Below are 24,081 nucleotides of genomic sequence, written 5' to 3'. Positions count from 1 at the left end.
GTGTTTTCTTTTTCTTTTTCTGAGTTTTTTGTTTGTTTGATTTGTTGTGGGGTTTTCTTTGGTTTGTTTTGAGATACTAACTCCTACCTAGCAATATATGATGTTACAACTTAATGAGTACTTTGATTTATCTTATTTGTACTTTGCTTACACAACTTTTATTGGCAAGAAGTATGCAAGTAGTTTTTAATTGTGAAGCTATATTCTATCTCTTTTGCACAGATCTCTTACTCCTGCGCTACACAGAATGGGTCTTGTAAGATAGGTAGTAAAGCTCAAACTCCTCACTGCAGGATCATTGCCTCATTAACTGTGGGAACTCATTCCGAGTAAGGGAAAATATTGCAGAGCGGGAAATGATGGTCTCTGCACTAAGAAAAGTGAATGTCCATGTAGAATAAATATTGTGGCTGCATAATTTTCTTGGTTGTATAAATCTGGCTTTAATATCTGACTAGAATACACCATTCAATTTTGGAACATCTGGGAACAAATATGATATAGTAGCACTTAATGCTCATTGAGAAACTGAATTGATCACACAGAATCACAGAATCACAGAATTACCCGGGTTGGAAGGGACCTCAAGGATCATGTAGTTCCAACCCCCCTGCCTAGCAGGGCCACCAAACATACGCCTTTATTGATGGTCGAAGAAAACGTTGTATGTGTTGTCAGTTTGATTCAGTATGTTTAAATGTGACATGATAGCTTGATAATTTCCCATTAGATGACATCCCCCCTACTCTTTACCCTGTAGAATCCTGTCCCTTTTCTCCCACACAAATTAATACAAATCAACAATGGATTCTATTTTAAAAAATGCATAACTGCATAAGTTAAAACAGTTCCATCAGATGGAATTAAAAATCACATAAGTAGTTGTAGCTTAGCAATTCTTATATCTTGAATGTTTAATTTTTTAGCATTAATGTAATTCCAAATTGATTGTTTTTAAATAAGAATGTATTTGCCTGCAGAATCACTGCAGTACATCGCCTCCATGAACAAAGTCTCTGGCTTTTAACTTTTGATAGTAAAGCATGAGATTCAGGCTCTGAGGACTTCTGGGTATTAAAGATGAGTTTGTACAGTCTGTGTCATGAACAGCATTTGCTCAGTTGTATCTCCCCTTGCACCCTGTGAAGTATCTATTAGGTCTGTGAGAGCTCACATCCATCTTTTTTGTAGGACAGTGGGTATATGACTCTCTCTTATCATTCTGTTGCAGCATGATTGGAGCTCTCGGTAGGTGCATTCGGATCTGTTTCTCCACACAGACTGTGGGATATAATTGAAAATGAATTTCTTACTGCTGAAAAAAAACATGAAGTGACCGTCAGCTTTTCTGCCTTCAAGACAAAATGCAAGGCATAGTTTTGTCATTGCTTTATCATCACTAAAAGGAAGGAGTTGGAATTACTAATATACAGAGGGAGGAGGAATAGTGGGAAGGGTTAGTAAATAAAGTACGTGTAGTTAAATTACCTGTTAAGGTAATATAATTTCAGGTGGTGTGGCAGTGAGCCCAGCATAAACACACATTTAGATAAATGTGTTTCTTGGACAGTAGTGCAGGCTGAAGCTCCTCCTGCTCCTCAGAGGCTTCATGTCCAGGCTGCTCCCTGTTACCATATGGCCAACTGCAGGCTTACAAGTCTTGGGCTTAGGATATGTTTGCTCTACGAGAAACCAGAGTGAGAGCTAAATGGCACTTCTGTCTGTCAGCTTTTACAGACAACAGTGACTCCAAGTGAGCAGTGGTCAGGTCACACCAACTGATAACAGAACTGTTAGGAGGTGCAGGCTGCCAAGGTCCCCATCAAAGGGCATTTCTCTCACTTCAGGAACAAACTAGTCTGCTGGAAGACTGTTGTGATGCCCGTATACTACAGAATCCCTTTTTGTAATGGGCAAAATTGTTACCTTTTCCAAAACCTCTGCTTGAAATAGAGAAGATATATTAACAGTGTCCTATAATACTTGACACACAACAGCTAGACAAAGCTCTTGGTCACTTATCCTTTTTCCTCACTCTCTCATCTCTCTGCCTGAATAGAAGCAATTGAATAGGACATGCTGTAATTTGTTTTTACAGTGAATAATGTTTCAGTTTATCCTGAGGGACTGTTAGGTGAGTAATCTCATGCTGATCTTGACACAGTGTTGTTGTAAAAGGCAGATCATGTTGTTTTAAGCAGATAAATCATGTAATTTGCTTTTATTTCTAATAAAAGGAGGCTGGTAAAGAAGTGTGTGTGCACATTCTGTCATGTGATAACGTTTTCCTCTTAAGTAAAATCGTTAGCTGGCCACAACATTTGTTTTGATTTACAAACTCATCAGAGAACATTATAGATGATGGTATTAACTTCAGTGTTAACTCTTGGCCTCTCCTCTCTGTCTTTTATCAGCCTACAGAGCATTTAAGTTTTGAACATCAGTCCACATTTTAACATGTAATTCAAAGGAGGTGTGATTGATACTTTACAAATAAACTGGCTTCTTTAAGATCCCACTCTAAAAGTTGTGCAACTTTGTCAATTTATGCATTAATTTACAAGTTAAATAAAATCAGATTCCCCATACGCTGAAGTTGTTTTTATTTATTTTCATTGTAGAGTGTAATATTCAACTATAGAATGTAATAATTGGTGTCAGTAGAGACACTGACTGCATGGTAACAGAAAGCACTATGATACAGGAATAGGATATTGTATGATAGCAGGGAGGCAGTAGCTTCTCAGATCTTCTGGAAAGTTTGTTCATCATTCTAATCTACTCAAACTGGAGCGGATTGTTGTACATTTGGTATTTGCACTGACTGAAAATGAGAACGCCTGAGTCACAACAGAATTCAGATGTGGACAGAGGTGAATCACCTCTGACTAAAACAACAAGAAGCAAAAACTGCTCAGCAGTTGAGGGCAAGGCTGTGTGTGGTTCCATTCTATCGTGGTACCTGGGCATCTTCCAAGCATATTGCTGTCAGTTTGACTCCATGTAGTTTTAACTGATCTTTTTCAGCCCAGGCTTCATGTGAAGGCTGAAGGAAGTGAGACTCCTGGCGACTTGAATCAGACTCCTGCATAATGAAAATATGCGCTGGTACTGTTGCTTTATCAGTGTAGAATACTGAAGATCTCTGCCATCCTACACCATGACCAGCTGTTAGAGACAGAATCACAATAAGGTCATATGAAAAACTGTTGTAAGAATACTTCTAGGTAGCTTTAATGGGAACCATTTTCTTTCCTTAAGATATGTGTGGTACTTGGATCAAAATGGACCCGATGAAAAAAACCTGTGCTGGAACTGCTTTCACTAAGCAAAGATGATGATTTAGTTTCACAGAATCACCAAGGCTGGAAAAGACCTACAAGATCATCCAGGCCAACCATACACCCATCACCAGTAGTTTGTATGATGTTATCAGGTTGAATCAGAACTTCGTCTAACAGCTAGGCAGAGCCTGGTTGCCCTGTGCTTATAGGGCTGAGAGAAACTAGAGTTTGTCTCTGGAAGGATCTGTTCTGAAGCTGTCTCCTGTAGCAGCCATGGAGCTGGGGCTGTGGGGCTCCTTTTCCAAGGGACCTCTGCAGGTGATGGCAAGGCATGCTAAGATGGCAGCATCCTAGGGACTGGGTTTGTTTCCCATGTCTTGCTCAATGATGGTGTTCAATGTGACCAGCTGCAGGGGATAAATGGTCTCATGTGTGTGGTGTGTGTTCAACACCAAACCCTTCAGGGCCCTTTTAGTAAACCTGTGCTGATGTTATATGAGGTCTTTCACATACAGCTGAAAATATTCTGTTTCCACAGGGGTGAGACTTTATCTCCCATCCCTGAGAGTAGCAAGTTTCCTTTAATACATCAACCCTGCACCGTCTTCCTGTCATTGCTGTGTGGTCTCTCAGTTCTTCTGTGAGCATCTCTCCATGCTGCAATCCTAATGCTGCCTTATAGGTTAAGATTTTTGTTTATTTGTTTCTAACATTTTCTATCTCATAAGTATTTTTGGTGATAAATGATTCCTGAGACAAGATGTGCATATGCTTCTCCCATTCACATTCATGGTTTCTTCTCCCATTCACATTATGTGGTTTCTTCTGTTTGGATTTTTGGTTTAATTCTTTTTGCTTAAGACTCTTCCTGAATACAGAAAGATCTTTAATATCTCTGATTCCTGCACTGACTTCTGCTGTACGAGGATGTAGGATTACTAGACTTTAGATATTTTCATATGCTGAAATTCAGTTGTCCTTGCCCTTTGTAGTCCTATTTTGGTGCTTCTGTCTGATGTAATTTTATTGTAAGTCATTTCATTGTACCTGCTTTTACAGGATCAAGTTGCTAACTGCTTTTAAAAGATATTTCATTTATTAATGATTATGTTATCCAAACATGTAGACAGAGGGAATAAAAAGACTCTATGGGTAGTTTAAGCAGAGATTTATGGTTTTGTTTTGTAGTGCAGATGTTTGCCTAGACAATTGCATTCTGGGGAACTTGTATTAACATACGTGTTCTGAGGTTTCTCTGTTCAGTGGTCTGCTTGATTTCAGAATAGAAAGAGCACACACACCTTTTGCATGCATTCTTTTCCCCATGAATTTTGGAGATGAGGCTGTAGCCCTGAGGCCAGGCAGCATCAGTGCTGATGAGCAGGGAGCAGGTGAAATGTTCCTGCAGCCTTACTGCTGTGTCTTTTCCAACTGGGAAAGCTGCTGGTGAGGAGGGGAGGTCGCAGCCTTGCCTCCCTGCATGCATGCTCTGCTCCAGCTGACTCTGTGCCCCCTCTTGTTTCTGGCAGTGCTGCATGGTCAGGTGTATCGGTTCTGCACCTCTGAGGGTACCTGGCTGCTGAAGGAGAACTCAACTCTGCCCTGGAGGAACCTAACAGAGTGTGAGGCCTCTGAACAGGTAAGAGTTTCTCTGGCTGCTCCTGTTGTTTAGGACCAAACAGAAGACAGTACTAATCATTGATGCAAACACATTTTTGCCCTGTCAAAGTAATCATTTTCAACTCAACCTGAATACCTCAATTTGATGAGTCTAACAGTATGGGATGTCAGGTATCTCCCCTTTAACAAAGGCAGTGAGTGAGGCAGATGAACTAAGGGTTAATGTAGGTGAGACAACCAGGAGAAGTAAACTGGAAGATCTTGGCTGTCATGCAGGACACTCATGAGGGAGTCAGTGGTCTTATCTACAGCAGGATAAACTCTCATTACAAAAGTCATCTAATATTATCCCTTTTCCTTTCCTTCCCTTGGTAGAGTACTCCTGGAATAAAATTACTGTTTGCATTCTCTGTCTCATAAGCAGATACTAAAATCAACTGACCTGCAAGGCACTTGTTTTCAGCTTTGGGCAAAGGGTAGATCCTGCTTTCTTGTCTGTTTGTGGGATTTGTTTGTTTGTTTGTTTTTGAGCTATATTTGACATGAACTGTGGAATTAGGCTTGTCAGTTTATTTTCTTGCCCTAGTACTTTATACTCTGCAGGGAGCTGAGACACCTGGCACCAAATAAAGAAGAGTGGAGAGGTTTCCAAGGGATTTTGGTCAGCCACTGGCGTCAGTTGGTGCACTGTGTGCGTACCCGTGATGTAATGCCTTCACAGCTGTGAGCCTCCAAGGGTGATCCTTTTCCTCATATAAATTGAGTTTGCTCTCTGTCTCAGCATGCTGGGAACTAGTACATACCTAGCCAGAATAGTTCTAGTATATGAAATTCCTTAGTTCCACAGGCAGAGTGCCTCCTGGAGTTCCTGGAACTCAGTACCTTTTTAGAAGGAATAGGTGGCTGCAAATGAGAAGGAAATGGAAAAAGAGATATTTTCCAGTTCTCCAACTGTGTAAAATTTAACATTTCCCTATAATTTTCTTCTTCCATATCAGTAGCACATTCTGAGTGTCTCAGCGCAGCACCTCAGTGTACCACCCAGTATTATTTGGCTTTTCCCTGTTTGCCTTTGTGGTTTCTTCCAGACTTGTACTGGAACATGCCAAGAAGAGAGATAGCTAATGGCAACATGTGGTCATTTGGCACCTACCTCCAGGTTTCCATGAGCTAGTTTGGATTTTGAAAACCTTCATGCATAGTATAAGACCCCAGAATCTCAATGGACATGTTTGCTTTTCCAGCTAATGTGTACAGAGCCCCCAGTAAACTTACACTGTGCAATCTATGCAAATTGTGCATGAAAACAGGAGGCTGTTTTTATGTATACTGTGTCACAACTGCTGTTAAACACAGCCCCAAAAGTTTGCAAGCGATTCCTTATAAAATGACATTGTTTTCTTTAGGTATGAGCTGTGGGTTTGATCTGTGTAGGTCTTTAAGTTGTTAGGTGTCAGTAGTTTACCTATCATTTGATCCTGAAGAGATCTTATTTTGTTTTCATAAAGTAGCTCTCCTTTTAAAACCTTTAAGCTAGCAAATTCCTTGAGGAACAGCCTGTATGCTCACATTAAATCTTCCTGGCTTCACAGAATACATCCAAACAGCTGTCCTTATTTCTGAAGTACAAGGAGTATATTCCTTTGTACATCCCAGGGTATAGGAGTCTGCTGTATAATCAGCAGCTTGAATTGGGGAAGTAAAATAACATGAATGTGCCTTGGAGCCCAAGCAACAGAGCCTGTACTGTATTTCAGACCCACATGTAGCTTTTCATACAGTTATCTCCCTAAAGATTTTGGCCTGCACTTTCAAGCAAGAGTCTAAATGGATACATCTTCAACAGGAAATCTGAAGAGAGAGAGAGGCTATCAAGAGGGTGTGAACATCCCTTATTCCCTTCCAGGCAGTCCTGTAACTCATAGTTCATGGTATGAGGTGGTCTGCAGCCTGTTCCCAGGAGGCAGTGTAGCTGAGGCAGAAGAGGGACTATTCAGAGACAGGAAGGAGTTTAATTACATGAATGCAAGGCTTGCCTTACCTCAGAGCCAGCAAATGGGACCTGGCTTGTTTTATTTCTAAACATAGACATTACCAAAGGAACACCCTTATTATAGCATTAAGGTGATAGGCTCTAAGAGCGCAAGTCTGGAAATAAAAGCTTTACAATTTTTACTGCAGAATTAAGTTGTGTCTTTTCTTTCTGCCATCTGTTTAATACCTGCCTGTGTGGCAATTTATGCCTCTTCAACTCAATTATCAAATAATGCTGCATTATCTATTTTCTAGCCTGGCTGTGAAGTCCAACTCTTTGACTGAACACCTGGGAGCAGCTGGGGAATTAAGATTAAATTATTTCTTTAAAACATAAGAAAGTGGAAGATTAATTCAGTGAATGCATTTAAGCTTAAAAATAGGAGAATTACTTCTGTGTAACATTAAGAGAAGTTAAAAGCAACTCAGAAAAGGAACTGAAGCCCATAAGGTCTTTTTATCCCTTCCTCTCTTTTTCTTTTGTTTCCTTTTCTCCTTTATATGCCCTTAGGATGCACCAGAAGAACAGCTCCTGAATTTGTCCATCATATACACCATTGGATATGCTCTTTCATTCTCTGCCCTCGTAATTGCAACTGCCATTCTTCTTGGATTCAGGTAACTTGTGAAGCTCTGGAGAACGTAGAAATGTTTTTCTGTATGATTGTATCAGACTGACATAAATATTTGATTTTACCCTTCTTCTGTCACCTTATTTCTCAAGTTACCTTTGTGTTCTTTGTCACATTCATTTCTTCTAAAAATGCAAGGAAAATTCCTAAGCTTCTATTATATTAATGGCATGTACGAATACACTTTTTATTAGTTGAAATATTTTGTTTTTATATTTTTTATTTCAATGAAGTTCCCACTAAAAAAGAGAGATTCCAACATTCTCTCATGTTTTTGCCTTGGTGATGGGGGGGGGGGGTCTGGGATGCAAGAAGAGTTGGCAGAAGATTTTTCATTCCACCTCACATAGAGTTGCAGAGAGTATAAACTCAGTCTTTTCCTAGTCACATTCAGTCAATTTCCTAGTTACAGAATTACAAAAACACAGAATTGTAGGGGTTGGAAAGGACCTCTAGGGATCATCTATTCCCCCAGATAAAGCAGATTCCCTACAGTAGGTCTTGCAGGAAGGCATCCAGATTGATCTTTATCTCCAGTGAAGGAGATTCCTCTTCTCTGAGTTGCCTGTTCCAGTGCTTTGTCTCTTTGATAATAAAGGAGTTCTTTGTTTTCATGTGGAACTTGCTGTGCTCCAGCTTCTGCCTGTTGCCCCTTGTTCTACTGTTTACCACTGAAGAGTCCATCACTGTCAACTTGACTCCCATACTTTGGATATTTATAAACAGCAGTGAGATTCCCCTCTCAGCCTTCTCTTCTCCATACTCAACAGACCCAGGTCACTCAGCTTTTCCTCATTTAGGTGATGATTTCAGGCCCTTTATCATCTTCCAACCCAAACCATTCCATGATTCTATGATTCACTGATCTCTGTGGCCTGCTGCTGGACTTCTTCTTAGAGAGTTCTGTCTTTTTTGAACCAGGGAGCCCAGAACTGAACACAGTATTCCAGATATGGCCCATGTGGGGTGTATTTCAATGCAGAGAAGGACTCTTGCCACAATCTCTTGTTGCAGAGCTTTCAGGAAATCTTATTTCTTTTGCTATGTGGAAGATAAATTAATTGAAATTTGTAAAGTTTTCGTGAAATATATTGCTGTCACTTGGTCACATTAGCATACAGGCTTCATCCAGTAATGCACCAACACATTGCACAAAGTACTTCAAAATTAAGAAACTCCAGTCTCCCTGAATTGGTTCCTACATGTTGATGGTACGTTGTGTAGGTTTGATTAAAAGAAAAATAAAGCCTTTAGCCTCCAATAAAACAATCTCTTTTTTGTCTCTCCCAAATTGCAATAGGTATTTCACTGATTCCACTCAGATTTTCTTATGGCATAGAAACGCTGAGCACAGGGTTTTAGAAAATGCAAAGACATAAGCCTACTCTGGTGTAGGAGGGAAGCCACTCTGTCATGCAGTCTTGCTCCTGGATGCTGAATACACCTGGATCTCACCATCCTGATTACATGTTGATGAGACTGCCTCTGAATGTATTTTCCTGTCTCACAGTTCTGTGCTCTGATCCTTAAGAGATTTTCTTGCCTAGTAAATAATTCTCATTGCCAGTTACTGATTGTTTGCTCTGAAAGCAGCGCTCTGTTAGCAAGGCAGTCCCTCACCTGTCCTCCCTCCTACATACTTATATACCTCATTGCATTTAAAAACATCAGTCATACCTCCAGCTTCTAATCCCCAAAGCTAAAGTAACCCAAGCCTTATAGTACTGTGCAGCACCTTTTAGCATAATCTTATCCCTTCTCTTTCTCAAAGAAGATTTAAAATGACTGCAGAAATGTAGACAAGCTCATACACTGAGTCCCATGTAATGATAACTGTGATTTGTAGATGTTGTGGCCATGCAATATGGAATTCACCCAGCAGAACACCAGATGGTCTTGAATTCTCCAAGCGTTTCCCAAGATGAGAGCATCTGTAAGGTGGATTGATACAAAGATGTTAACCAACATTCAAAAAAATTATTTAAAAGGAAAAACTCACCAATAAGGGTTCCTTCACTGGGAAATGCTGAGGCAATTTCCACCAGGGAGCAATCTCCAAGAGATGTTGCCTTAGTGGTGGTCAGCCCTTAAATGAGGTCTAGAGGAGGTGGAGTCCATCTCCACCCCTTCCGGGAGTACAGCTAAATTACTCTCACTTGTGCTCCCACAGCTGACCCAACACTTGCATCAGCTGATTAATCAGAGGTTCAGGCTGTGATTACCAATTTCCCATACAGATTCCTTCCTGTTTTACCCATCAGTGACACTTTTTGAGTAATCTTAGCAGCCCAGGTATAAAAGTCACAGAATGCAACCATGTTCTTATTGAAGGAAGAGTGTACATGGTTTTGACAGGTTATAAGGAGCATGCTTGCTGTAGATGACTGGTAGGAGAAAGGAAATTCTGATGCACTGCTTTTTGTGGAGAGATTTTTTAGCAATTTTCCTTAAGTGGAGAAGCAGTGACTAGAGCAGCGTGCTCAGGTGTCTGTTTCTGGCTTTGCAAATAAAGTTTCAGAGGTATTAAGGAGTTTGTGAGCCTTACTATGCCATCAAACTATTTTTTTGTTTTCCCATCTAAATTGACTGTCTGAAGACAACTTCTTCCTCATAAAAACATAGGGTGCTCCCCCTGTTTGACCCCAGTTAGTGGATTCTGGATACTGATTGGAATGTGGCTCATTCCTATTGGTTGTACAGTCTCATTAGATGAGGATAGAAATTGAATTCAGTGGCATCAAAATGCTGATATTCACCACTTCTGTAATAGGGAGGAGTTAGTAAGTTCTTATACAACAGAGCAATTCTTATATTTGCTTTTTGTAATGATTCTAGAGAGTAATGTATCTCTAGTGTCCAATTTTCCATCTTCTGAAATTGAAGTAAAATCTGTAATTTCAGTGATGGAAGCTGAACCAGGCCCATAACTTCGTGAATTGGGCAATTTGAATAGCTTGCATTGACTACAGCAGAAATAGTAACTACTTCAACCTATTATCTTCAGTTGGTTAGTTTACATGCATTTGTCAATTGGATTTAAATATATGGCAATTCTGAAGTGTAGCAACAAATAAATTTTGAATTAAACAAGAATAAACATTAATCATGTGTAAGTTTTGCAATAGGCGGTGACCTAAATGTGATACAAGCAATTCTAATTGAATTATATATTTTTAAATTAAAATATTCTTTTTCTTAATTTTAAAACTGATAGTATTCAAGACCAAGCCTGATTTTTTATATATATATATATATATTTTTTAAGCATCAAAGAGAGACTTATAGCTAGTGTTGCTTCCTTTGAAACAGAATATGTACCTCTGCAATTCTGGAAGAAAAAAGTCTGTGGGTGAGGCTGGTAAAGCACTAGCAGCACTCTGCAGTTGGTTGCCATTTACATGACTGCAGTTTCCTTTGCTATCCTTTAACATGCTCTTTTTGATAAGTAGCAATTTTGTTGTCTTTACAGCTGTGACTGCCGAAATTCAAGAGGATTTTATCTTTTCCTTTTTTTGGTTTGTTTTCAGTTCTGAGTGAAGAGGAGGAAATCTTGTTCCCTTTTGTTATGCAGGAGATATTTACAATTCCCCTTGGAGGCAATTTGAATACAGCTTTTTCTCTTGTCAAATTGATAATTTACAGGTGGATTTATTTATTTTTTTTTCACTGGGAAAGGGATGCTTGAACACAGCCCAGAAACTGTAATGTACAGCAGTACCTGAGCCAAAGTAAACCTGTTCAGTGACACTGGGATCACTGGGGTTCAAAGGGGTTAAGTACAGCATTATGTGGAATTAGAATAGTTTTAGTCCTTTCAGATATTTCTTCTGAAAATGAATTTATTTTCACATTTTTAGAACATTTTTAACAGATTTTTCTTGTGTACCCGTCTTTTCCCTTCCTTCAGACATTCTCCCTTAAAGCTGCACTTTTTAATATCTTTTCCTCCATGACAGTGATTTCTTCCCAAAGACGATTTGAAATGCCCCCAGCCATTCTTAAGTTACAGGATTTCCTCTGATCCCTCATGATTTTCAACAGAGCTCGTTATGCCCGACCTCAGTCCTATCTGTGATACTGCAGCTTTTACACCATTAGTGGATCATGACTGATTCTTCCTTTTTTACAGACATCTTCATTGCACAAGGAATTATATTCACCTGAACCTCTTCACCTCTTTTATCCTCCGTGCTATATCTGTCTTCATTAAAGACTCAGTGGTGAAGTGGATGTACAACACAGCCACACAAGAGCACCAGTGGGAAGGACTTCTCTCCTTCCAGGTAGGGGCAGACACTGTGGTTATTATGAGGATATTGGAGTCATCATAGTGGTGTGTCTGCATCACAGCTGGTAATTTCAGTTTGTGCACCTAGGCTTGTCCAAAATGATGCTTTTTTCGGTCTGTAATTTCTCTGAACCTTGCAGCACAATGTATGTGGTTGTGCTTTTCAGAACTTGTTGCAAACAGTTGATGTCATGGTATATTTTATCATCCTCTGGTAGGTTTGCCCTTCTAAATGGAACAAGTATGGTCAAGTGGATTTTTTGCATGTGTACAAATGACTCTTTCCTCTTCCTGAGCTGCAGATTCAGTTCCTCTAGTAGTAGCAAGAGGGAATTCATTTTCCTCAGCCAACGCCTCTTATGTTAGGATTGTCCCTCCAGTAAAATGATCAAATTAGTTGATCATTCTTGGAAATCTTTATAATCATTTAATGATAGAAAAATTGAAGCATCAAATTGAAATGCAAATTTAAAAGCATTTAGAAAAGCTTTGGAGGAACAGGCTAATTAAATACTTCTAATCAATTAAGCAGGATACACAGCTCTTGTGAATATGATGAAAGCATGCCTTTCCTCTTCATATTTGGGAAACAAAATGTAATTGAATCTTTACAGAAATGGATTTGCATTATTTATATCGCTCCTGTGATTCTAGAACATGGTTCCAGCATTTGCTACTGAAATACAGGATTGGGGTCATAAAGAGACATAATACATTATTAGTACCCATCTTTTTGTGAAACTCTGCCTAGGGCTTAATTGTTAATACCACAAGTAAATCTCATAAGATGGTTCATTTCTTTGTGTTGAGAATGTGTTGGTTGGCAGAAAACAAGATCGTAGTGCTTACATTGAGTGAAGGGTTTGGGAATGTTCACAGCAAATTGCCTGTCGTTCCTCTCTTTAAAAAAAGAAGAAGAAAAAAGAAAGAAATAAAGAAAAAGAAAGAGAAAGAGAAAGTAGGTTTTGTGTTTTCAGATATGGCTTTTCCAATAGTGGTTTCATCAGACCTAATGGATACATTAATTAGATAATCAGGTTTCATGCTTATCTAACTTTCTGCTGCCCACATCTGTGTAATCTGTAATTTGTCAGCTGAGAGATTTTTTGCTTTCTAAATGTAATGCACTGGATGATATTGTGCTTCTATCAAAAATCTTTGCTCTTTAATAGTGGAATTCTCAGCTGCTGAATAGAATATTTGGGGAAGTGATTTTACACGTGTTATGGACACTAGTTTTCATTTTCATCTTTCTGTGCTGCTTTTCAGTAGTCCAATACTTACAAGGAAAATTCAGTACAAATAATTTTTTTTTTTTTGAAAGGAGGAATGTTGTGTACCTGCTTTGTATAGCACATAGTGCTGGTCTCTGTCCTTTCAGTACTCAAGTGTGAGGTGTCATTTTGAGGAGAAAGTACAAGTAGGGTAGAGAAAAAGAGTCTTTTGGGTTAGTCTCCTTTTTTCTTTTTTTTTTTTTTCCTGTCGCCACAGTTATATTCATTTGGGCTGTGCTTTCTTCCATCACAGGAATCCCTTAGCTGCCGTTTGGTGTTTGTGATGATGCAGTACTGTGTGGCTGCAAACTACTACTGGTTGCTGGTGGAAGGCATGTACCTGTACACGCTGCTGGTACTGTCTGTCTTTTCTGAGCAGAGGATTTTTCGGCTGTATCTCTGCATTGGCTGGGGTAAGTTGATCTTTCCTTATGTCCACCTATGGTTGCCCAGTTCAAGTCCTGCAGTGTGTTCTCTTTCTATACCTGATCCCTGATCTTGTTTGGGCTGGGCCAGCATAGCTCCTGCAGGCTTGCAGCGTAGTGGTTGTAGGTTCATAATGCAGGGACTGTACAGCACTGCAGAAACTCTCCAAGACATCAGCCTATTAACACAAAAGATGTGTGGCTGATTTCAGGTGAACAAAGGGTGTTCTGAACTACCATTCCCTGACAGTTTCTCATTACATTCAATGACTTAATCTACTTTTGGTGCAAAATAATGGTGTATCTCACATCACAGGAGTAAAGATAGAAGTCTGCTGTCTGTGAGTGGAGGGATGCAACGGGGATGACAAATAAGGGGCTGTTAGCAGGGAGCATTCAGATTGGTTTTGTGGGCAGAGCAGGCCAAGTGACAAATGTCAGGTGAAAGACTGGTCCAGGTGCATGTGCCAGGGTCGTGTGTGCGCTTCAGATTAAGTACTGTGATGAGTTAAAATCGGTTGCTTTAGGCAGAATTGTCTTCTATAAAAATTCTAAAGCTTTGATTCTTTCACTCTTCATTTAGCATGAATTCTATTACTATTCAAGACTGATCTTAATTTTTGAAGTATCTCTTTTGTGTCTTTATTGCTTTCTCTTCATTCCTCTTTTCCTACTGCCCTTCCTTGTGGAACTTGAGTGACTATTGGAAAGCTGAAAGTAAATCCAAGTAAATACTGCAAATGCTTTCACAGATACTAGTTCTAACATATAAATTGCTTTGACTGTCTTTCTCTTTCTATGGATTTGCCAACTGTGAATATTCTAGTAAATTAATTCACAGATAAAATGTGTATAAATGACTCAGTGTGCATTGCTCGACCAATTTTACTGAACAGTAATATATGGGAAGTAAAGACTTTCTGGTATAAATAAATGCAAGGAATAGCAATTTCATGGTAAGAGTTATAGTTAAGAAGGTCTTTGTCTTTTGTTATTCTTTTATGTAGACCATGCAGCAAAGACATTTTATGTAACCATAGAATCATAGAATGAATCATAGAATCACAGAATGGCTTAGGTTGGAAGGGACCTTAAAGCCCACACAGTTACAAACCCCTGCCATGGGAAGGGCTGCCACCCACCAGCTGCTGCCCACCAGCTCAGGCTGCCCAAGGCCCCATCCAGCCTGGCCTTGAGTGCTTCCAGGGATGGTACACCCACAGCTTCTTTGAGTAGAAAACTAATTTCCTCCTAACATCTAATCTAAACATCTCCTCATTTTATTCAAAGCCATTGTCCCTTATCCTATGCTCCATCCTAAAGAGTTCATCTCCAGAGTTTTTGTAGGCCACTTTAATTAAATCATTTTACCTTTTGATTATTTTATTTTTTATTATCAAGGAAGGTGGCGGAGGGAATCATCTTTGAATCACAGTAGTCATGAGAGGAAATGGAAAAAAAAATGAGAGGGGAAAAAAATGCAAAATTATATCTGCAAAAGCAGAGCCCACAAACATAAAACACTTTTATTTTTGTTTTTTTCCTATTCAATGGGAAATTTGCTACTGTATTTTGAATTTCTGGATGAGTTTGTGGAAATGAGTGGCAGTGCCAGAACTTGGCACTAAATATATGAGCTTCATCCAAACTTCCTAGAAAAGCTTTGCCAGTGCCATTCAATACTTGTCTTCCTAGTTTCTTGCTATTCCAGCCATGGCTGCATATGCAAACCTTGCCAATAATTCTCTGTCTTCAGATGCATGCATCTGCTACTGCAGTCCAACGAAGCCCTCAGTGCTCCCAGATCAGTTATAGCAGATAACATCTTGGTCTTGAACAGCTTCTGGGAACAGGTAAAAATTCACAGTCTTGCTTCTTCACTGGTGTTTCCAGTTTTTGGGTGCTCAGGTTCCTCACCAGATCCCTTTCTGCTATGAATGCTCAGTTTTATTTTGAGCTATATAATAGCCTCAGCATAATGCCCCAGGCTGTGCTTCAAAGAGCCAGAAAGTGAGGTTGCTGTTTGAGCTGAGCACATCTCACTCTTTGAATTAGTTGATCAACAGTAAAAAAATAAAGATGGATCAAAAAAAAAACCTGATTGTGTCAGGGCTGATTTGATCCCCTGACCCTTTATCCTGTTAATGAAGTGTCTTACAGGATAATTTTTTAATTTGTCATTACTCATCTTTTGATGAATATTTATATGTTGAGGTTTTGTGGGTGTATTGTCTGTAAACTTAGTGGGTGTTACTCATATCATGTCATTCTTTTTTCTAATGAGAACTGAACTTTTTGATCACTTACAGACCATATGGTACTGTTTCTGCTTCTGTAATTCTTCAAAGTGATTGGGAATGGATGTGCTCATACTCCTGTCTAATGCATGAATAGAATTGTATTCTCTTCAAGGTTTTTTTTCCACTTGAGTGTTTGCACTTACACTTGGGCATGGTATTTTCCTTGTTGTACTTCTTTCAGTGAACAGTCAGTCTCAGAACAAACAAGAAGCTAGAACAAATCATCACTCCGTGAGCCCAAACAAAACCATAATTTAAGGACCAGGTTACCAGTAGGTAGAAATGTCCCAGCACGTATTTCTCTCCAAGAGTTTCAGTTGTTGTATTGAATAGTGCTATACTTTGTTGTTAACAGTGTATTTGTAATTTGTGTAGCTACATGACTGAAAAATTTACTCTCATTTTACATCTAACATGAACATTTCATCTCACTTCAAAATAAGGAAAGGGATGTGCAGGCTGGTCTTAATGACACCAGCACATTTCTTTGTCATGTCTGAGCCCAAGGGGAGAGTCACTGAGCCTTATCCTGACTTCAAGCAGATGTGTTAGAGTGGTACCAAATAGTCTCTGGAGAGGAGTTCTGCTGTAACACTGCTGTGTGCATCTTTCAGCAGCAATTGGAAACAGGATCTCCTTGCATTCAGAGCTGAGGAGGAGGGATGGATGGGAAAACAATGGCAACATCCCACAGCGACATGTGCGTGACAGTCAGGCAGGAGGAAAGACAGGAAGAGGCAATTTTCAGTGCTAAAAACTCAGAAGAAAATGTTAATAGAAAAGCTAAACATTCTCTGAGCTTCTGTGGCAATTTTACACCCAGCTGCGCATGCAGCAGGGAAACTGCTATAAAAAATAACTCCACTCCTTCCAACCCTTGGTAATCCAAACTTGCTCTAAGGAGCAATACACTGAAGGAATGAGGTTGTTAAAGGCAAGAAGCCTGGCTAGGGTGTCAAAATCTGCATCCTAATTGCAAGGATGATCTGACTGGAATGGAGCCATTAAGATATCTTCCTTCTCACACCCAGTATGAGCTTGGTGTAGCAAGAGGATGCACTCATTACACTAACCATTTCTTATCTGTTTTCAATGAAAACTCTTTCAGACAAGGATATGAAAATTGATTTTGTGTCCGGACTGAGCTTGATAAGAAACAAATGAATAAATCACTCAGGACTTTCTCTTATTTCTCTTTGTTCCCAGTCTTTTCACATCTTCCGTACTGGTACCCTTTCTTCATCTGGTTGTATTTATTTATCACTAGTTTTATTTCCTCATCACATATTTTTTGTAGTTGATGAAGTCGGACTGTCCAGGTTGGTTTCTTTAGAGAAAGATGAGAAACTGTATTCTTTTGACAGCAGCCATGTTCTTCTGCTTTGTGTGCCTGGTTATCTCGGAGGCCAGACTTCTCGCCACATGGAAACCTCTAATCTGAAACACTAGTTTATAAATAAATTCATTCTTCCTAAAATGCTATATGCAGAACATGTCCTTTTATATGGGTCCCAGCAATGTGGCAATGGTCCCACAGAGGCAGATTTCCATGAAGAAGAATCTCTAATCATTATGTGAGGATGAGGAGAGTCTTTTGGTCCTCACAAATCTTTCTCTTCTGAAATGACAGAAAACGTGGTACGATGCAAACCTCACAATAGCCTGCTGGAATGAAAACTTACTTGCACATCAAGGTATGGAAAGAAGGAAAAACACGTGGAACATACTTGGTGATATCTTTTGTGGCAACCACTACTTTGTGGAGTTCAAAACTGCCTGAGCTTGTCCATTCTGTTCCAAACATAACCGACCCATTAAAGGGAGAGACTGTTTTCTACATGCAGTTACACACAGGACATAGAAGCTTTCATTAGCAGCTCCACTAGTGATTCTCCTCTGTGCTCATTTGGGACTGAGGAGCACTGGAAAAACATTGACCAAATGGTGAATCCTCAAGCAGAGCTCCTCACAACTTTCTTCTCTTACCCACTCCATTCTATTATCATTCTGTCTAAAACTGTTGGGTTTTGGCATGGATAATGTCTGACTGGTTTTCTACCTTTTTTTCTTTTTCTTCTTTCTGTAAGCTGTGCAGATACCTGAGCAGGTGCAGAGTACTGTAAGCTAGCAGGAAAATAAGTACATCCAGATGCTTATTTATGCAGTGGGGTGTATAAGACATTGATTTGGCAGATCCATTACTTTCTCATCATCTATAATATATATAATTTTTGTAGACTATTATTCAGAAGCCTCGTCCTCTATCATCTAAGTTGAATTTTTTTAGCTGAGTTCTCAGCATGCTTATTATATAGTACTTGTGACAGGTTTCATAATCACAATGTGGTGTTCAAAGACTTTCGGTTAGTTATTCTGTTAGCATTAATGTGGCTGAGTCTGTTAGGAAAATACTTTCATAGTCTTTGGCATCTTCAGATGTGATTCAGTAAAGACAGAAGCAGATGCTACAGTTTCCTGAATTCAGATACCTTTCTTTTTCTCAGTTAACCTGAGGAAATTGCCCAACGATGTTAGGGTTTTTTTTATGAGAACAAGCACACCGTACAGGTGAGGGAAGTTTCTTCTCAGATATCTGGTATTCTTTGAAAAGCTGCATGAGAAACATGCACAAGACTGAAATTCAAATGTACTGAAAGTGCTGTGTGTTGTGAGCCCAGGGTGAGAATACTGTGTTGATTCTGTTCATAAATAATATTTATCTGTAGATTTTATTCAAAGAGCTTTATAGAATTTGCTCCTAATGCCTGCTCAAGCCTGGCAAATTTCCCCTGAGCAAAGTAGCTAGAATGACATTTACTTTTCTGCCTGTTAACTGAGGTTAATTAGGTGTCAAGATTACAGAGTAATCTATGGAGAACCTTAGTGATCCTTGCAAGCTACAGTTATTGTAGAGATGCTGCAAACTTGCTTTTTTGCTGTTTCAATACATTCTATAGATTTGAGGCGGATTAGAGAAGGTTGTTGGGGCACTCTCCTGTATAGATCTTGATTAGGACCTTGGAAAACTGGATGTAGTCCCATTTGCCAAAATTGTTCTCCAGGTGGTTTTCAGAGACACCTATTTCTTAGGACAGGTTTTTGTGAATTTGGTAGATGACAGATGGTATCCATGTAGAATTTGCATTGATATTCAAAGCTCATGAATATGTATGACACTGCTAAGTATTGGTGACTCATATTAAAATATATATTGCTAGAAAGGACCATATGTGACTGATGGTGTTGCAACACAAAGGCGCCATAGACCTGTGGCACAGGCGACAAGGATGGAGGATGCTGTACTATTTTTCTGCCTATTAACTTGTGCATTTACATAGCAGGATACTGATGCAGTTCAGTAATATGAGCCCTTCTCCAGCCAGGCCCATTTAATATACAGTTTCTCACTTAATTCAAATGTCAAGTAATGCAATTTATTTGGAGAGATTTCTTGTGTATCCAGAAGATGGAGGTGTCCACAAATGATTACCACTATCAGTCAGTGCATCTGTTCCCTCCACTGACATCCAGCCTTTGTGCTCATATTGTTTGTGCCTTAATCTGTGAATTTCATATTAAAGTGTCTTAATTCTCAGCAAAGTCAAGAAAGGAGTAATTCAAACTATAATTAGTTGCTATGAATCAAAGGCTCATTTGCTTGGAAGTGATTTGCAGCGAGTCTGGTCTAAATCTCCTATGCCAGTATCAAAGTAGGACTGCTTTCTCAGTAACTTTGCTCCAAAAAATGTATTCTCAGTGTAAGGTGGTACATCTGTGGAATGTGATTCAATCACCTGCCAACTATGTCTACTCAATTTATATATTTGTTATTATTTAACTATTGGTATTCAGTGATTTTTTTCTTGCTGTTCTTTATTTTTTCTGTTTTTATTTCCCTTTGTTTACTGATGGAGAATAATTTATCATTTGCAGTATTTCTGCAGAATTTAGCTGCTATGGTTGTAGAGAAGGAATACAGTGCAATCGAAGAGTAGGTTTTCACTGATATTGCATGCTCAGTACAGATACTGCTTGAAGATTTTCAGTCTGCCAGAGATCACCAATTTCCCTGTGGCTTCAGTGGTCAGAAACTGCACTTTAGCATTATGCACTGCATAGTGCTGTACACAAAGTTCTAACTTGATCTATTACTATTCTCGTTTTTAAGAATGTAAATGCACTTTAAAAATTTTTTGAGAGCCTTTGCCACTGTAAAGCAAATTATAACTGCCAGCTCATTTGGCTTTTGTGTCTTCCCCTTGTACCCCAGATAAACCATGAACACCTGTAACACATACACTGTCAGGTAAGCATAGGACCAAACTTCTTCTCAAGAAGAGATGCACCTGCTTTGTGGCTACTCCTCAAGTACCAGAACCCAAACTTGGGTCTTTTCTGAGGAGACCTGAGCTCACTTGCACAGAATGTGCCCCTTCTTTCACTATCATCATGGTACATAGAACTGAGTGTACTCCAGCCCCGATGCCAATAGACAGCCTGAGCTTCATGCTACCTTAATGCAACACAACAGACCTGCAAAAAGAAGTATGGATGCAGAAGGTTTGCGTCAAAGAGCTCTGCATTCTTCCTCTCTAAACTGAATACAGCAGAGATTCCAAAAATTTAGTTCCCTTGCCCTCTCTGTGAAAATTTCCTTGGAAAAGTTGGTATATGCCAAATATGGGGGTGATGGTCTGTTGTTCATTGTTTGTGCCTGCTGGGAACTAAATAGGGGCCTAGGCAAAAGCAGTTATACATGTTAATTACTTGCAGGTTAGATTCCTCTTCCTGCTATCGGCAGCCAGCTGCACCGGTCAGGAGACATAACCCTGCTGGCAGTAAATTATGTTGTATATCATTGTGTGGGGGGTTATGTCCTCTCTGCTTTTCCCTGTCCTTTAATGTCAGTGTCAACCTTGTCTCCTCTCTTCCCAGGTGTGCCAATGCTGTTTGTTATCCTCTGGGGAACTGTCAAGTACCTTTATGAAGATGAGGGGTTGGTTTAGTTCTGATTTTCTAGCTATCTCATTTGTGCTGTGTGTGCACTGGCAGGCCATTGTTTGCTTTCTGTTTGTAGTATAGCATAGTTTGCTTTGGCAATGTGCTGAAACCTCATAAAATTGCTTCTGTTTTGTCTGAAGGTCTTGCATGACATTTCAGGATGGACTGTATGTTTCTTTCTGATCCCAATTTTCTGCATGTCTGAATGAATCTATCCTTTTGCAGGTCAAGGAAAGGTATGTTTTGTTTTTCTGTAGTTACGGTATCAACAATAGAAGTAATCATACCCAACCGACATTGGGTATGATTACCCAATCTTGACATTGTGCCTTTGGCAGTAGCCTTTACAGTTATGCCTCAGATGAAGGCAAAAACGTCCCACAGAATTCTGCCTGCAATTTGTAGTGGTTAGCTTATGCCTTGCAGCAGAGACGTGATTGCCTGTTCTTGTTTAAGCTTCCATTATTTAGGTCTTCATAAAATGAAAATGCATTCTCTGTCTGATTGTGTTAGTCTTCCTGAAGTCAAGTGTGCCACTAATAAAACTGTTGAAAAACACAAAATACAATTTGTCTGCTTTTCCCATAGTGTACCAGATAGAATTGTTGTTTAGCAGTTTTGTTTGTTGTTGATGTGTTTTTGTGAAAATTCCATGTAGTAAGAACCACTCCCAGACTGTTTTCTGGTATTCATGAGTATTAAGATTAGGGTTTTTTTAGTGTCTTTCATAATACTGAAACAGCTCTATCAAGTTGCCTCTTCTGGCTTAAGCAATACTAGGATTATTCTGACTTTCCTTTCCAAGGTTGACTTGGTAATGTACCATAACAAGATCATGGCCATACTGATGTATTGCTAGTTTTAGTGAAATGATCAAAATAGGTGTAGAGAGCATGTAGCATCTGAACAGGCAAAACTGCATGGCCATATCTTGCCACTGATGCAGAAAATGTATTCAAAGTACTCACACTGAGCCTCCTACATAATGCAATGTTCAGATCTGATTTATACTTTCTATTATGGAAAACTGTCATTCGCTGCCTTCAGCAGACCTTAAAGGGGACAATTTTGCACCTTATTGAATTTTCTAAATCTTGTATAAATATTTGTAAAATACAACAGTAAATAACCACATGCAGCAGCCTCTCTGAAAGGCATGATTTCTGTGCCTTGGGCAGAAGTTTGTTGGAGCAGACAGGGATATCTTTCATGCTGTTTGCTGCAGCACTGTCACCACGGATGTGCAGCAGGCTGCAAATTTCATTTGTAATTCAACTACTTCCCTGGTTATGAGGAATAATTCGAAGTAGATATTGCCAGGGTAGGAAGTTCCAGGCAATCCTTCTGTTTGAATAAAGGATTGGAACCTTACAGGTACATGTGTGAACTCCTTTATGAATCAGTTGCTGTTTTAAAAAGTGAGCTATTTAAAAACACTTTGTATAGATTACAAATAGAAATAAAGACAAGGTGAGCTTCTTGATCATTACATTGTACCTAAAGAGCTGATAGAGCAGGGTGGTTGGAACCGGGTGGCCTATTAGGTCCCTTCCAACCCAAGCCATTCTGTGATGATTCCGTGGTTTTTGTTTCTACCTTCATTTAGCTATGGGATGAAAACAGGCATCCTTCAGTATTCTTCAATTAATTCAATTCAAATAATTTCAATATTTCATTAATCTGTATGTTTTTTAAGGTAAAAAATCAGTGTTTCCGTTCATAGAAAAAGACTTCTGGATTGTTAAGCAAAGGCAGAAACTTCCCAGTAGCATCTGTTTCACCAGATAATTCCCCATTTACAGTTCTGACGCTATTATCTGCCAAGCATCTTTTGAGTGGTCCTGAACAAACTGCAGGGGTAGATCCCAATCAGAATAGCTGCTAGTGTATTTGTCAGTGTGGAAGTCCCAGAAAGCACAAATGGAGAAAAAAGAATGTATCTATCAATTTCATTTTCTGGACACTTTAATAGCTGTGACACTTTAATTGGACTCTAATGGTGTTTTTATTGCACATATTTGTATAAATTTAAAAGTAGCTGAAACTGCTCTGTGCTACAGGAAGCAAATTAATACACACAGAAATGTAGCAGAGCTAATATTAAACCATTTCTTAGTCTCTGTCATTATCAGGAAATTTTGAAATTGCCTCTGCTTCCATTGTAGCTAGTCAGAAAATTAGAACTCCACTCCCAGCCATGCCTGTTATCCTACCTGCCTTGAGGGGTTCAAATAAAATTAGTTTTAAAAACACATGGAGCCAAATTCCAGTCACCCATAGCAATTAAGAAGTTCTGTTACTCAGATTCCAGCTCAGGTACACTGACAGCACACAGTACATAAACCTTCTTTCTCTAGTATCAAAAAATACAATTTAATGCAATTGGATAGTGGATCTGGTTGTAAGCATTAAACTCAAGTTGAAAGAAAAATGAAACTCCTAGCCTTTTGGGCCTCCATTACCACCAAGGGAATATGGAACTGCCACAGTGAAACTGCTTCACATTCCTCTGTAAGATTTGTGTGTGTAGGCACTGTGGCATGGACTCCTACTATGCACTACACAGTTTCTATTTTCTCTCAAGTTGACTGTCCTACGACAGGGTTAGGTGGCTTATTCTCTGCCAATAGCACCTTAGTTTTGTAGTTCTGTTGAGAAAACTTAGGGAAAACTGAGCATGTATAAGTTTTGGCAGATGAAATCTAGAGGAATTTATTCTGTGAAACAACCTGTACTTTCTATAGTGCTTTTTCATAGTTTGTTTCACAGCTTCTGTGGCTCAGAAACCTGCTGGCTTTACTGTTGAATAGTACTGAACAATGTGACAAGAGGCTAACAAAGTTGTTTCATGTAAATAGTAAGTAAGCTGTTGCAGCCATTGAAGTGGATGTGAGCACTTCTAGGCCACCTGAGCCATTGTGCACACACATGACCTACTGGGGCTGGCTGGAGACAGCAGACAAAAGAACTAGATGTACAAAGCCCCATTGTGACAATCACTTCAAACTGGTGATCCACAAGCTATGGCTTTCAGGCATTACATTTCTTGTGATCATTCTCTTCCATTGCTTGAGGGCACAAGAATTTTAAAAAAGAAAATGAGTCTTATAGGAAGAATAAAATATTACGTCACCTGCAGCATATTACTTTGTGGGCAGAGGGCTCAGTTGGCCAGTCATTGATTTTGCATGCATATAACTGATGATTTTCTTTGGGCCTGAAA

At 39.3% G+C, this 24,081-nt stretch overlaps 1 protein-coding gene across 1 annotated transcript in view; it reads left to right on the top strand.

Moving 5' to 3' along the window:
- Window positions 1-24,081, top strand: part of GLP1R (glucagon like peptide 1 receptor) — an 82,214-nt gene that overhangs the window by 43,406 nt on the left and 14,727 nt on the right. Inside the window, exons 4-8 of the mRNA XM_015857807.2 lie at window positions 4,814-4,923; window positions 7,450-7,556; window positions 11,700-11,853; window positions 13,386-13,545; window positions 20,793-20,853. Of these exons, the coding sequence (XP_015713293.1) occupies window positions 4,814-4,923; window positions 7,450-7,556; window positions 11,700-11,853; window positions 13,386-13,545; window positions 20,793-20,853 (592 nt within the window). The remainder of the gene's footprint in view (window positions 1-4,813; window positions 4,924-7,449; window positions 7,557-11,699; window positions 11,854-13,385; window positions 13,546-20,792; window positions 20,854-24,081) is intronic.

The sequence above is a fragment of the Coturnix japonica genome, chromosome 3 (genome assembly GCF_001577835.2).
Source record: "Coturnix japonica isolate 7356 chromosome 3, Coturnix japonica 2.1, whole genome shotgun sequence".
NCBI lineage: Eukaryota > Metazoa > Chordata > Aves > Galliformes > Phasianidae > Coturnix > Coturnix japonica.
This window is presented reverse-complemented; position numbering and strand designations above follow the sequence as displayed.